The sequence below is a fragment of the Lichenostomus cassidix genome, chromosome 7, assembly GCF_008360975.1.
Source record: "Lichenostomus cassidix isolate B80296 chromosome 7, HeHo_3.0, whole genome shotgun sequence".
Lineage (NCBI taxonomy): Eukaryota > Metazoa > Chordata > Aves > Passeriformes > Meliphagidae > Lichenostomus > Lichenostomus cassidix.
In genome coordinates, this window is record NC_139488.1 from 17,411,153 (window position 1) to 17,427,091 (window position 15,939).

Consider the following 15,939-nt stretch of genomic DNA (forward strand, 5'->3'; position numbering starts at 1 on the left):
CAGCTTTGTCAACACAAGTTTTTCCAACATGGCCCTGGAATTCACAGCAGCTAACTGTGACAGCAGAATGTGGACTGAACTGAGGGGAAACAAAAGGGAAAGGGGGGAGAGGTTTGTCAGGCTCCTTTATCTTGTGGACCCCTACAGTTTTGTCAGTAAGGAACCTTGTTCAGCCAGTGACAAGAGGCATTTCTCAGATTTGTTTCTCAGTATCATTTGGAATAGCAGACTGCAGATTACAAACTGAAAATCCCTAATCTAGACTAGCTCTGAACACAATTAAGACAACAAGAGGAGGTAGGGTGAGGGGAACAAATAGTTACCTGGATCTGTGTATGTATTACAGAAGTAATAGGAATACATAATACAAATCTGTATTTAATCATAGGAGACTGAAATCATAGAGATTTGTAATTTAGCAGTGAAGTACAAGAAAGGTACAAGCTGCCTTGACAAAGCAATCGCCTGCCAGTTCTCCCTCTGCTTCCTTGTGCAGCTGACGTAGGCAGAAATGCCAGCTCTGGGGCAGAAGAGAGTGTCAGTCCATTGCTGTCAGACCCAGCAGTGCTCTGTGCTGATGGTCAGATGTTTACAGCTGCAGACAGATCACAGCAGTCTCAAACAGGACCACTGTGGTCCATGGCCTCCCTGAATCCCACACCCAGGCCCTATCCTGTTGCTTGTGCTGGCCCCAGCCAGGAAGGTACTTTTCATCCAAAACTGAAGACAGCTGAGCCCTGAAAACGGTTTATGTGTTTCTGACAGTTCTGCTCCCTTATCACCAGGCAAGCTGAAGCATCACTCTTAAAGAAGAGAAGGCATGTGCATCTGGATATTGACAGAAGGGACACAGAAGAGAATACACAGAAGAGGAAAAGCCCTACAACCCTGGTGCAGGTGACTGGAAGCTGCTGTGGAAGGGCAGCCACAGTGCCGTGGTTCTTTCCAGGCCCAAATGTGCTTTGCTCTGGGAGCTGATGCTCTCACCATCTTCCTATTGCACAGCCACCCTCTCTCTCCTACCTCTGCTTCTGGTGTCACTGCTCAGGAGGCTCCAAGGTGGGCTGGGTCAGAAAATACATTCGGGAGAAAAGTAAATACCTAAGTCATTCTTCAAAAGGCTCCAAGGAAAGAATGGCATGAGGGAAGAGGAAGTGTTTCTTCCGGCTCCTCAGATTCATAAATTGGAAGTCAGCTACCATAAAGAGGGAGGATGGACAAAGCAGTACTGGAGGTTTACAAAGACATAATCATAATTCTTCTGTTAAGCTACTGGCTTTTTCTCCATCCCATTCATATTTAAGGTTACTGTATAGATTGTTTATACATATATTTTCATTTCCTAAAATGAAAAAAAGTGTGTCTGAATAATCCTAATTAAAAGCAGTGTAATAACCTGCATTGGAAATAAGCTGGGTTTTTATTATTTTGAAACCTATATTATGTATTCTTTTAATTTCTCCCCTATTCCACTCAGCTACATGTATTTGTATTTCCTCACTAACTGCTATCTTTAATTTTAAGACAGCTGCACCACTGATGATAAGGCACAAAAAGATCAAACACCTTCACAATCTTTTGCCAAGCCTTCTTTCAGGAGGAAATTCACAAAAAGAATAAATAATGGAAGTCATAAATCATAAATACCTCAACAGCACTTTCTCCTTAACCATCACTGGCGCTAACAGTCCCAATTACATTTTCAGCTCTGCCATAGAGATCTGACATTTTTGCCTCTGCAATTCTGAGTCGGAGTGGCTCTCAATGAGCTCCACAAACTGGACACTTGTGCTATTTGTGTACAGCCAGCACAACAGGCTTCTGCTCTTGGCCAGCTAATGCAAGAAAAAGAACAAAATCACCGGACAGCTTTTTCCCACTATTTATTAACCTCTCAAATTTTTGTCATCCATACACATGCAAAAAGCATGCTGCTAAATGATCAGATCAGACACATTGATTACTTCTTACTGACTCAGAACTACAATTGACTTTGTGGAATACCAATTTCCAGCATGCATTGCAGGACAGGCAGTCAAAATGCTCGGTGAGAGACAATATGAGTGACGAGGAAAAATCTGATTTTAAGATCACTGATCCAATTGTTCTGCCAAACTTGAGAAAATAATTACAAGATTCAAAAAATTCTTTTTGCTGTTTCAAATATAAGTGCCAAACATGTTACTTGTATACGCTTGACTTGTCTGAAGATATGAACCTTGAAAGGGACTATCTTTTTTCTCAGCATAATTACCCACTCTTCCTGCCTCTCAACTGCAAGAGATAAATGGAGCATGTGTGCATGTTTTTTAGGGGTTTGGACAGAATCTCAGAGAAAATACAGCCAAGAAGCAAGAGTCATCAAATGTAACTCCACAATATATATTATCAGACTGCCCTTGCCAGCACCGGCAGAAAAGGTAGTGGGTTGTGTCCTCAGACAAGTGAAACTGAGAGTGATGCTCCTGTGGAAAGATGGTCCCACATCTAATTCACAATACTGAGTGCTTCACAAATGTTAGTATTTTCTAGGAATTTTTGCTATTTTTTTCCATTATTGAGGTTATTTATGTAAACTACGATAGCAACACTCATTCAGCTAGATAAGAGGAGTCTGAAAGGAAAAACATTTCTTTAGCCAAACTGCCTTCTCTGTGCTACCCCAAGCACCTCCACAAGCGTTTTGTGAGGTTAGTCAGAGGGATTAGTACTCGATTATGCTGCTACACTGAAAGAGATCAGCAGCGGAAGTTAGATCCCCTCCAAATTACAATTTTAACAAAGAAATATGTATCAGTTGGTTTTGCATTTTTCTATTGATTTCTGAACTTCTTCCTCCCACATCCAGTGTCTCTTAGGATTATCACACCAAGGACTGATCACAATAAGTTCCTGTAAGAAAACTCATCAGAAACATATCAACAACCATGAATCTCATGCCTTATGATGCTCTAAGTAAACCAGCATCTTTCTGTATGACAGTCCCCCTATTTTTTCTCTGACTGCAAGCTCTTTGTAGCAGAGAACTCCATCCCTACATCCCTACTCCATCCCTACAAAACAAACAAGAATTGCAAGGCTTTAGAATGCACACAAATTGCATTAAAGTCTGAATAAAAATAAGAAAAAAAAAATTAAAAGGCAAGAGAAGTGGAGAGCATCAAAATAACAATGATAACAGTTTAAGGAGACTTTTCATTCAAACAAATACTGTTGAGATCATATACATTAATATTCAGATGTAAAAGTAATGAAACTAAAAAATCATACAGGTTAGCTCTAGTACTGACTTGAGTATATGGATTGTTCTGTTGGTAACAGAGGCAGTCTCTCTATTTCCCATACCTCTCATTTTTCATCTTTTTACTCCTCACTCATGATAAAACCCACACTACCCTGACTTGGATGTTGCAGGTAGTTTCACTGGGTCAGAAAGTCATTGCAGCTCTTAAAGCAGGATACAAATGCAGACACACCTTTCTAAGCTCAGTGTTCCGTTCCTGAGTCAATGGCGGTAGCTGCTTCTGCAATGCTTTACAGCTGTGACAGGAAAGGAATGTTTCCTCTTTAGATGCTGACAACTCAACTATGCTGTTTTATTGAACACTAGTCACTGTTTTTCTCATTATTCATCTTCCAAGAGATAAATATGACAGCTTGTTTATATTTTGAAACTGAAATACACCTACATATATTTAGTACTCTGTTGATACTGCTCTTAGAAAACAAGGATAAAATTCAAAATAGAGTATTCCTTTAGGTCCTGTATCTTGCAAAATTTTACCCTTGTTTGCAAAAAGTTTAATTCACCCACTAAGAGAAGTCTTGCCTCCATCTCCTACCATTCTATCATCACAGTCAGCTCTATTTATTCTTAGAGCTGCCCTTAGAATCACCATAAAGAAAACTCCTCAGTGTAGACAGAAAGACATATTTTTTTCATCCAAATTCATTAAAGGGCTTCAGGAATCCTTGAAATGAATCAAATATGCACTGATGAGACTTAAGTTATCCTGACATATACACAGGCAAATACACAGGAACCTGAACCAAGAATTCTGTGGTTTTTCTCCACAGTGCAAACCTACTCATTCCTTTATAGTACTACATCAAATGAGAATGACTCCCCAGACCTGCAGGTTTCATACTGGGGCTACTCTGGCTAGTTCTGTATTGGTCTGCTCAGTCATATGATTAGATACAGCAGAAGAAACTGTTTCCAGTAAAAATCACCATTAGGACCTCCAGAATTCAGGGTACACAATGAAATAATGGATCATAGGTAATTTCACAGGTTATCAGGGAGCTGATTTGTTTAACAGAAGATGGGGTGTTGCAAGCTTTCATTTTAGATATTGCTATTCACAGGCAGAAGGGAACTCTGCAGCTGTTTATCATCTCCATGGCTGAAACTGGAGATAACCAACCTTCCCTGGTGGTTCTGCAACAATTTAGTTTATGCAAAGTCTACTTATGTAAGTCAGCAGACTTACTAACAATTTTGTTTACATTAAAGAGCTCTGCTGACATATAAAGACCTTCACATTTTTCATGATGAAGTTTCTTACTAACACATGAAAAAAGTATTTTTCACAGACTCCTACTCATGTCACACTCCTGTCTTTGTTATTTCCCCTGCCATAAGCTGTTATCATGTGACTCACTGCCAGACACTATATGCAGAGCCTCTGCACTAGCCAAATTGTTAGCCTGTGATAATGACTGAAACCTGAGCACTTTCACTTAGAATAAATTAAGAACTTGAACAGATCTCTAAGCAAATTACTTTCATATATGTGAAACTGGTGCCAAAACATCTGAGCAGTCCCTAAAAGTAATGGATACAGCTAGGACTGCACAAGGATGTTATTTAGAAATATTTGCATGTAGTTCTTTCATGCAATTACTTCAAATACAGGAAACAAAAGGGAATTATTTTCTAACCCTATGCAAATATTGTATAGGAGAACTGCCTGGTGAAGAGACCAAGAGAGAACAGAAACTAATGCACAGGTATCACTGGGCAGCTATACAAACCATCCACACAGAAAATAAGTTATCCTTTAGCACAGTTTTCATGTGTACATTGGAGATGCTACAACTTTCAAAAGAACACCTTGTCATTGCACTATGATAGAACATTGTCTGCTTTTCTGGTCTCTCCCTCTCTCTCCCTTTTTTTTTTTTGCTCACAATTTCATGAGCATGTGAAACATCTCCCTTAGAATTCTGCTAATGCTCTGTCAAATTCCACATTTGACAATACACTGAATATGTTAAAAGATAAGCTTTCCTTTTGGTCATCCAGGAAAAGTAAATTGAAATATAGGGAAATCAGAAGTAAAATTATTGTGTTTATTGCTAGAGTAGCTAATATGGTGAATGAACGTGATTGTTACTGGTGTCTTGTGCGGGTTTTCAAGGCTGCACCTTGTGAATTGCAGTATCATCTTTACAAACAGTATACCTTCAAATGCCCAGAGACATACTTCAGTGCTTGAAAACTGAAATAAGTGAATACTCATTTGCCTGGCCATGCTGAAATTGCAATATTTTGAGGATTAACTCTTGATTATGCCCTTCTCTGTCCACTGAAAGATCTTTACAATATAATTGCATTAAATGCATTTAGAGTTGATAAAAACGAAAATTATACTTTCACAATCACCCTAATTATTTAGATATAAAAAATCAACAGGCTATCTAAGTTTTATTGAAAATTCAGTAGAGAAAAGCAATCTATCTTTTACCACATAGAATTAACCAGGAAAAAAGACAGACGAAAAGGCGATGTTCACAGAAGTACTGGAGCACATTCTATAGGAGCTTTGGTATATAAAGTATCTTGAAATAAATCACTTTTGATAAGCTTCCAGTCTAGAGGATTTGGAGACATTATGTGAAAGACATAAAGGGGATGTTTCAACCCGTAAGCGTCACAAACTCAATCCATGTGTTTTTCAAATATTACTTCATGCACAAGGGGGAGCCCCTGCAACTCTTTATCACAATAAAACCCTGAAGACAATACAGGGAACATAACAGAAATACAGCGTGAGAGATTTTGGAAAAAAATACAAGTTCTTCACCCAATAGCAAGGATTACTGTATGAATTTGCACAGCTTAATCTGTTTGTATCTTCTGTGCTCAGTACGGTTTCCTCAGCACAAAGGAGAAAAGACACACTTTCCCCCTTTCAGGCCGCATGCTCTCAATGAAGAAGGCACAAATTTATGTATGTTTTAAACAGTCACCGAGGCGAAGTTGTATAAAAAGAAAGGTAGCACGGTTTTTGAGGTGACACATTGTTTTAATGAAATGTGTCACAGCAAAAATAAATGTGAGCAGGTAATCCAAGTCTGTACCACAAAACAGATAAGAGGACTTCATTAACACTGTTTAGTCAGCCCACATTCTTGAAATACTCTGCTTTTGAGCACTTAATTTTTTAGCCTTCCCTTCAAGCAGAATTTTGTGTGGCTTCTTGAGGTTGAGGGGGTTCTTTCAGCAAACTGCAATATGAAGATTCCATTACAGAAAAGAATATAAAACTTCAGCTTGGATCCTTAGCAGAGTTAGAATTTTTTTACTAGCTACTACTTGAATAAATAACTTACAAATCATAAATTCCTCTTCTTCCCTGTATCATTTCCATGCTTTCAGACATCCACAGTTTGCACAGGAGTTTAAGACACTTGCTGATGGCAGAAAATAGCATTCAGCACCACAGTCTGTAGGAGGGTGGAGATTCGTGCTCTCAGTCGGGCTATCCCCTGTTCCTACCCACATTCATTCCTTGGTCTCTACAACTCACTCCTCCAGTACCCTCTTCTTTCAAACGATCTTATATCTCATGTTTCCAGAGTAGATGGGCTATTTCTGAACTCAGTTCCTACTTGGGTGCCAGTAAAGGGTGTAAAAGAACAGGGGAGACAACTCTGGCTTTCAGTGTCTGGCTTTTATAACAGTCAAACTGTTCCTCTAGCAACTAAAAGAAGCCCTTGAGAGAAATCCCACATGGTTAAGCACTGACACCAGAATGCCCAAGCAGCCCAGGAGCAAAGACAAACAGTGTGGAAATTCTGCACATAAAATGCCCACAGCCTGTGCACACAAGTTGGCAGTCAAACTGCACCAAGCCTCTGGTGAGCCAGTTTGGACTGACATTTTTCCATGTTTAACAATATGGTTATTTTTTAGGGGTTTGCAAATGGTACTCCATACTGCATGAACAAGCCCCAAAAGTGAAGATTCTAGTCCAAAGCACAAGAATCCTAGCGTGAAACTGGGAAAAGCTATTTAGTATCTTCTATGTATTTTCCCCCAGCTCAATGTCAGACAGGTTTGATCCATTTCAATTTAAAAATCAGCCAGCAGCATACTCTCAGCATGGCGAATTCAGCGTAAACAGTGAAAAAGTGGCCAAATTGTAAGAACAGTGTCCTGCAGTGGGAAGCATCATGCAACCCTGCTGCCAGCTCTGCTGGTAATGTATGGAACTAGGACCACTACCTATTCTGTCTGCACGCTGGAACCTGACCTCCCCTGCGTTCTAAGTACTCTTCTGTATCTTTTCCAAAAATGTATTTGAAATTATTATTGATTTTGTAATTTTGGCTTTAGGGCTACATTCATCTCACATATGCAACTCTACTCCACGGGAATTTTCAAAAACTAGAGTGAGAGAGGGCAGTGTACAGATACTGGTCTGTCCTAGTTAAAAAGACCGACGCTCTGTCATTATCCCTTATGTAAGACAGCATTAAATAGACTTTGTTTCCATTCCCCAAAATATAACTGAGGACAGTAGTATACTCTCTCTCAGTATTTTATGCTCAATTTAACTGCTATATTGCATTAAATGATGTGCAATAATGTAACTCCAAATGCAAATGAATTCGCGTTTGGTAAAAAGAATCGCTTTGTTGCCTTCCCCTAATAGAAATATTTTTTTGTAGATTTTAATGAACTAGAAAAACCAAACATCCCCATATGGTGAGAAAATTCCAAGGCATGTATTAAAAGAAAAATCTTATGTTACTCATCAAAAACTAATAGATGTGACAGGAGAAGAAAGTTAAGCTATGAAGATGAAACTCAAATAATTAGCAATTATGGAAAATCATGTATTACAGTACTTGTAAAAGACTCACCACAGGCTAAGAAAGAAAAACATGCATTTCATATTTTCAGAGTGGAATATATTAAATTTCATTTGAAGCTAATTATTTACCATTATTAACTTCCCTGGAAAATTAAAACAACACACATATACCTTGAAATAAATGCATCATGATCAGAACTACTGAAGATGTTATCTCTTTCTAAGAGTGTAATGTTTTCTTACCATATGAAAGACTTTGAGGAACTTTCTCTGGATCTCACTCAGTGAAGGTTCCTCACTCAGTCTTTTTTTGGATATTACTGAGTAGTCTGAGCTGTATTTGCTGCCTGCCTCACCGGTATCATTCTGGCCATCTAAAGAAGTCCTGGAAACATTTCCCTTTCCCTGGATGAATGCCCTTCCCTGCTGCACTAGCCATTTTGGGAGTCATGCATCACCCTAAAAATAAGCAAAACATGTAAATTCTAGAAACAGAGCAGTTTTCTGGTATCCTGATATTTTTTGTTTCAAAAAGCTGGCAACGAATCTGGGAATTTGGCCCTGCAATTCCAGTAACTCCAGTAACTCCCTTCAAACCAGCCTGCAAGGCATGAAGGGCAACTGACATTTTATGTAAGCACTGTAACAATTTTACAGTTTAAAACTGCAGAAATGAAGTTTGCATGCAGTAAACAAAATACCTGTGTATTTATCTCTGTTGCATTTACCTTTCACTGAACATAATTAAAGAGAGCTGTGCTCACATTAACAGAATTCAGAATTCATGGAACATTTCTATGCTGTGTAGCTTCTTCTATCACATTTGCCATGGGACTATCTGAGCTCCTCCAGGATGAAACAAGGTGACAAGCATTTGTCACATATTTACTCACTCCATTCCTCTCCAGAGAAATGTGTACAATGTGGGAGGGAGAAGGATGTCTGTTTTATACACATCTTGGAAAGGAAGATAACATGGTTTGCACAGGAATTTGTTCTTGTAAAAGTCACTGAGCAGTTTAAGCCTGCCCTAGCCAAGTTCTGTCTTCTACCCAAGAAATTATTTTGTGCAGAAAGAGTCCTGTTGTGCCAGAAAAGCCCAACTATTGGCAAAGGTATTGATCATTAAATTTGGCTCAATTTCTAAAATACTTTGTACCTGAGAGTGTTTACCACCCTTAGCTGAGCATCACTTCCCGTTAGTGGGGGGATATCACCTTCTAGGGGAAACAGATGTTTTTATCTTTTTACCTTTACCCATTACTTCTATCTGCTTCAGAAAACACAAAAACATCTTTTAGTCTGAATTCTGCACCTGGTGCTTTCTTCGAGAAATCAAGCAAGACCCCTGACCTGACTTAACTCCACGTCTACCACTGAAATGCCAACAATCTAAAGAAGCACTTAGACAGACGTAATTCGTAACTGTTAGGTAAAATACTTACAGAATCCAAGGTGCTATCTAAGTATCTAAGAATAATTACTTAGTACATGGAAAAATGTTTACACTCCTACAGGATAAGGCTGTGTCCGGAAGTATAGCATTAGTGAATAAGACTCTAGGAAAAGGAACTGCATACTGTTACATGTATACATTAAATAAAACCTGAATGTGACAATTAAGAAAGGTCAGTACCCTTGAGGAAGCAGGACAGACAGACAGGGAGAGGTGGAAGTAGTTATTTTTGCATTAAGGAAACACAGTAAAATATTCCTTGTCTTTATCTGCTGTCAAGAGATGCTTTTTGTGCAACAAAAATACCTTTAACCTTTCAAAGACATCACACAAATGCATCCAATGAAACTTCAGTGTCCAGAAAGAAGGCATCCAAGTATGTGTTTATTACTGTAACTTTTCTACTCCTGGCATACAGAAATTCTAGAAGTTATAAACCTTTACAGCAACACCTGACACTATTTCTTCCCACTACTATTCTATATATACACTATATCCCACTACTAAAACTGGCATAGAAATATTCATGAGTTCTTTCATGTGGGTCCTCATCTGGTGAGTTGGAAGGCACACAACTATTTTACAAAGGGAACTGGGATGTAAAGCTGCTCTCTGAACATGGGAGAAAATTCCCCCTGAGCAAAGGGCCAGAACAATGCCTGTGCAGCAGTTCAGACTCAGTTAAGCCTTAAAACAGGATTTAATAATGAATTTTATGATCCACTGGTTATCCACTGGTCTTGTCATAGTGCTGCTTTGCTTCCTTACCCTTAGCCCTCTTCCAACAAAGATCAGAAAACCAGATTGTAACACAAACTTCGGCAGCAGTACGCTTTGTAATAATCCTGAGCCACCTGTTTTCTTCAGTTAAAAGATACAATGCCTAAGGCATTCTTATAATTTCTATACTGTACTCAAATGCATCAACCACATCCTTTGCATTTGCACTCAGTTATTTTCAATTTAATTCTGCCACTTTTGCATTTTGCATAACCAAACTCCTCCCCCTCCAGAAAAAAAAGGGCAAAACTGTGTGTGATTTACCTTATTACAATTTTTAGAAACTTGGCAAAGAGCACTGCTTGACATACTGTCTTTATCTGGCATTCCTAGAAAAAGAATACAGAAAATAAATACATACTGTACATTCTTTAAGTGACAGCAAAGCTGTTTATCAGTAGAATAGGGAATTGGAGGGCTCAACACTTTGATAACAGACACACTAGTCTGTGATTTTTAAAGACCAAAGCACTTATTCAGAAAAAAATTTTCTTCTTGTGAACACAAAAAGACAAAAAGCTAACACATGTCAATATTTTAAACAGCTTGCTAAGCACAGTACTTTTTCAAAACTTAGTATCTGAAGCATGTATACAGGAGTCATTTATACTTTTTCCTTTAACATTATCTGTGTCTCAGTACCTGACAGTCAAATGTGACACTGAGTTTGCACTCAATGCTATGCTATCTTATGCTGTTGTCCTGCAAATAAAACATATTTAACACATATCATATGGGACAAAATTTGCACATGCAACTGCTAGCCATCAGATATTGTCCTGCTTGACATTTAGATAATCCCTGGCAAGTAAATAAAAGTACTTCGATTTACATAAGTGATGAGTTCCAAAGGGTGCCCTTGGATTCATCTCTACAGCACCATCCCACAGCTCAGCAGGCTCCCTTGAGGCAGAGACATCCCCAAACTTATTTAGCTATGCAACAAAGGTTAGAGAGCAGCGTGTTTACTGCAAGCTCAAGACCTTAGCTCAAGACCTAACCTACAGTTTGCAGCAAGCTGTGTAGCCCATCCTAACTAAAAAAATTGAGACACATTGCTTTATTTTCCTAGCCAGACTCATGGCCATGTTCCTTGGAATTCATGTAACACAACTAGTTAAATGCTATCATGACATCATCCAGTATGTTTTAGTTAACAGATCTGGGTCATAGTGCAGATTTTTGTACAGCTCTGTGTACACTTGTATACAGATGGAAAGGGCAGTCAGGCAAGTTCCAAAGTGTTTTCTACTGCGTGCAGTATTATCACAGTTGTAATACCAAATTGCATTTATTTTTTAAATTCCAACACCCAAACCCAGAGAATTTCCATTTCACCCTGTCTTTCCTTTTCTCTCTTTTTCTACCACCTGATATCTAATTTCTCATACTTACGGTCATTGTTGGAGCCAGTTTCCATAACACCATAAGGAGGAGTGAGAAGTCCAGACATATATTGTCGATACTTCTGAAAGACAGCAATGGCACATTCAGTCAGGCATAGATGTATTAAGCCATTCAAGGGAATATGTACTGTTTACATTTGTGTGTCTCCTGCCTTGCGCTTCTCACGCACACACAAGGTATGAGACAATCAAACACGTTTTTACTTTTAACACTACAAGGTCTGCTGTCTTCACTGGAGCTCATACTGCTTTTATTTCATCCAAAGTTGCTCTAAAACAGTCCTCTCTTTCATCTTCCCCAAAGCATGACTTTAGGATTCTAATAAATCAGTATTTTACTTAGCTGTGTGATTTCCCATAAAGACTGTTTTAAAGCTCATTTGAAATTACACTACTTATCTGAATTCAAGCTAGAAAGCTACTTCATTATAGGAGTGCAGACAAGCTAAGGATTCATAAAAATCATGTACAACAACAGTTTTGGTGTCAGATTTGAAATACATAGGATGCAGTGTGAAAGCTCTAGATGTTTAAATCCAAGACACTAAGTTTGGTTTTTAGAAACTACAAGGCTATTAAATACACAAACCAAACACCTCATATTATGGATCTCCTCATACAAGAACCGTATTAGCAGATCAGACTTTGTAACTAAAAACAATGTCACTTGTACCACTATAAACTACGTAATCATAACTGATGTCAGGAATTGGTATTTTTTCTTCAGTGAATGCTGATGACATGATCAGTAAGGTTCAAAGCTCTGTCTAGGGCTTAAGAAATTCATAGAAGCTACAAAAATAACACCAAAGGAAAAAAAATATCCTTTTATCAAATACAAATCATTCAATGAATAAGAGACACAGTCTTGTTTCCAATCACATTATATTGCTGTCATGCTTAAGGATAAACAATTAAAATTCCCTTTTGCATCTGTCAGACAACAAGCTTGTGCAACAGGGATACTGATGTTCAGCGTAAATAAACTGTGTCATACAGTCCTTTGGCTGTACAATGAGCTCAACGTGAACAATCAACCAGCTGAAATTCATGCAGGTTTCAACTAAGAACACATAATAATTGAGACAGAAAATGTCCCTCATAGTGCAATTTTAATTTAACAGTTTTATCCTTTGCTCTGTGGAGTTGTTTGGATGTATTCACTTTTAAAATGCTGCCTGCTGAATTTTAACAATGCTTGAATTATCCTTTATACATTTCTTTTTCTTGGAAATGGAGATGAAAATATCAATTCTAGCACTAAAGACTGAATGTCTTGCATTCTAAATAATAACAAAAGCTACAAAGATTACATTAATCTTAATAATCCAATCCTATTTTTAGACAAGCTATTACATCCTAAAGCTTAGTAACATATTATTTAAATCTCACCCATAATCCAGCTGAATACTTGTAGAAGCAAATCTATGCTACATCCCTGGTTAGTCACACAAAACAAATGCTATTTCATTTGAGGATAAAACTCTCCTATTTTGTTTCCCAAACCATTCAGCTTCCCATATTCTGCATCCAGTCCCATGCCTGGAACTCAATGAGAGGAAGAACATATGAAAGAATTATTTTCTCAGTTCAGCTAATAAATCACACATATAAAACCAAGGGGAAAAGTCATTTTAGTTGGCCAAATGAAAAAAACCAAAAGTATGTCCCAAAGGGTTGAAATAACATTTTATTCAAACAGTAGATAAATGTTTTGTTCCACCTTCTACTGAATTTTTTCTTGAAATGTGATTTTTAGATGGCAAATTGGAACAAGATAAAAACAAATTGTATAGGGTGTTTTTCTGTTGTTCTTCATCATCATTCAGCTGATACTCATTTTTTTCTTCTGTTTTTCCCAAAATAGCATTTTCCCAGAAATACATTATTAGTCCACATTTAAGCCACTTTTATAAGAACTTGAATTGTAGGAAGAGAGTAGTTTTTGCTTTTATTTCCTATAGCATGTCCACAGCCATCATACACTGCATAGTAGGGTTTTTTCCTGATTAATTCTCCAGTATTTTTCCTGATTATTCTTGTCATGAGACAAAACACAGAACATAGCATACAATTTCCGAAAGATATGAAGGCTCATCTTCAGAAAAAACCTACAGGTAGAGTAAGCCAGAATCAGATACACAGCTTTAGAGGAGGCATCTAAATCCATTCAGGCACACCTCATGCTCAGGACACCAAAGCCCACCAGGAACAAAAGCACAGATTCCTGACAGATACAGGATTTCAGTATCACTCCCAAGGATGTCAACTCTATCACCTCCTGCATGAAGGTCCCACCCTGCCCTGGGGTAAGTCTGCTTACAAACCATGTGAGCAATGTTGCCTGTGAAGGAGTTCAGGCAGCATTACCAGAAGAGAAATTAATTCAAGGCATGCCCTCAGAAAGCTCGGTTGTTCATACTCCTCCAGGGCACCTCTGCATAAATGAAACTTCTTTCTATATCTGGGTATCTGGAGGGAGGGCTGATATGACTGCCTACACATGGTCTCTCATGAGGATATCTCAGTGGGTGTGGGCTGACATAAAAGGTATAATTTATGCCTAAACTTGTGTCACCTCATCAGCCAAATTGAATGTCAAGGGAAACTTATTTCAAGGAGTCAGGGAAACACTGTTTGCTGGGAAACCTAAACATGCAAAGACAGACCTAAGTAACTGCATAAAGATTTGCCAGTATCAGATGGAATAATGAAGTTCCAAGCATGAGATCTCTGAAAGCAGAGATAATGAGACCTATCTTGTTACCGTACTGTCTGTAAATGAAAATAAAATTCAGTAAGTTAAATTGTACTCATAGGTGGCATTTAAAATCATCCTGAAGATTAACAGACTAGATATTTACAAAAGGCTTTTGAAAATATATTCCACAGGTGGTATTAAGTCTGGCAAGGCTTTCCTTATGAAAGACAGCAACAATTATCAAATCATCATATGCTTGTTTATTACCAGAAGTCTTCAAGTTTTGCAAATCCAACATGACAACACTTTTTAAAGCTACATTCAGTGACCTATTCACTCTGTCCTCAGATTTCTACCAATTTATAAACTCTATCATGCAACAGCTTAACTAACAGCCACTTCCTACATCTAATCTGACAGCACAAGTAATAAAGACAGTATTTTTTTCCAGTTGCTGACTGCCTCATACCCATGCAGTGGTGAAAATTAACACATTTTGACCTTTTCAGCTACTGCTGTGGCCTAAAGCAAAGAAGACTGCTGACAAGGAACAGTTGGGGAGAGGAGAAAAGGAAGAAACAGAATCACACACTTGCCTTACTGGGAAGGAGCTGTGGGGGAATGGTTTCTAAAGGCACTCATTATTAGGCTTTTCAGTGTGTTTCTTCGCATGCTCTTATTAAGACTTTATTTGCAGTTAGCTGCAGTTTGTCTCAGTGGTTTTCATGACAATAGGTTTTCTTTAACTCTGTGAACATAATTAGGTATGTTTTTATGTGCTAATGTTTAGAAAGGCAATTACTATAATTCTGATGCAAGCTATCTCTAAAGTCCTGAAAAATGCTTCTAGCATACACAAGGTATATAAAATATATCTTTGGTGTTTGTGGTTAGCCCCTTCTCCTCTGCTGCAAGTAGTGAAGAGCTCATACCTGTTTACAAACATTCCAAAATAAGCCGGGTACACCTAAAGAATACAGATAAGCGTTTGTTGTCCATGTCCATTGTATACCAAAACCCCAGCACTCTAATAGGAAAGACTCAGGACTGGTGAGGAAAACTCACTGGGTATAAACATTTGAACACAGGCTCCACACCAAATCCTCCCCCAACGGCAGTAGTTCTGTAGTTGGCAAATAAGGGCTGTGCAATAAGGACCCAGAGAGGGATGGTTTGTAGCATTAGGAACTCAGGCTTCTGATGCTTAACCACGTCAAGGCGGATCTACAAGTGGCCAGATACTAGGAATTAAGCGTCTTGTAACACTGGAGAAAGTTCTGTAGACCACAAAAGGTGCTTCAACACAGCATCTCTCTCTTTTTCCTTCCCTTTTTCCCCTATCCACAATCTCATCACAGTGTCACTTTTCACCATTTCTGCTGCCTCCTGTTCTGCCCACCACAAACCAGCAACAGAGAAGCTGACAAGGCAAAGCCTGCATTACTTGCAAACTTAGGAGTAACACAAAATAATTAATTTCAGGTGTAGAAG

General features: G+C 38.4%; 1 protein-coding gene across 2 annotated transcripts in view; it reads right to left on the reverse strand.

Moving 5' to 3' along the window:
* Positions 1-15,939, reverse strand: part of RAPGEF4 (Rap guanine nucleotide exchange factor 4) — a 152,741-nt gene that overhangs the window by 69,385 nt on the left and 67,417 nt on the right. For both annotated transcript variants that reach the window (XM_085066444.1, XM_085066443.1), the window contains exons 5-6: positions 11,737-11,809; positions 10,606-10,670 (exon numbers count right to left, since the gene is read on the reverse strand). In XM_085066444.1, the coding sequence (XP_084922570.1) occupies positions 10,606-10,670; positions 11,737-11,809 (138 nt within the window). The remainder of the gene's footprint in view (positions 1-10,605; positions 10,671-11,736; positions 11,810-15,939) is intronic.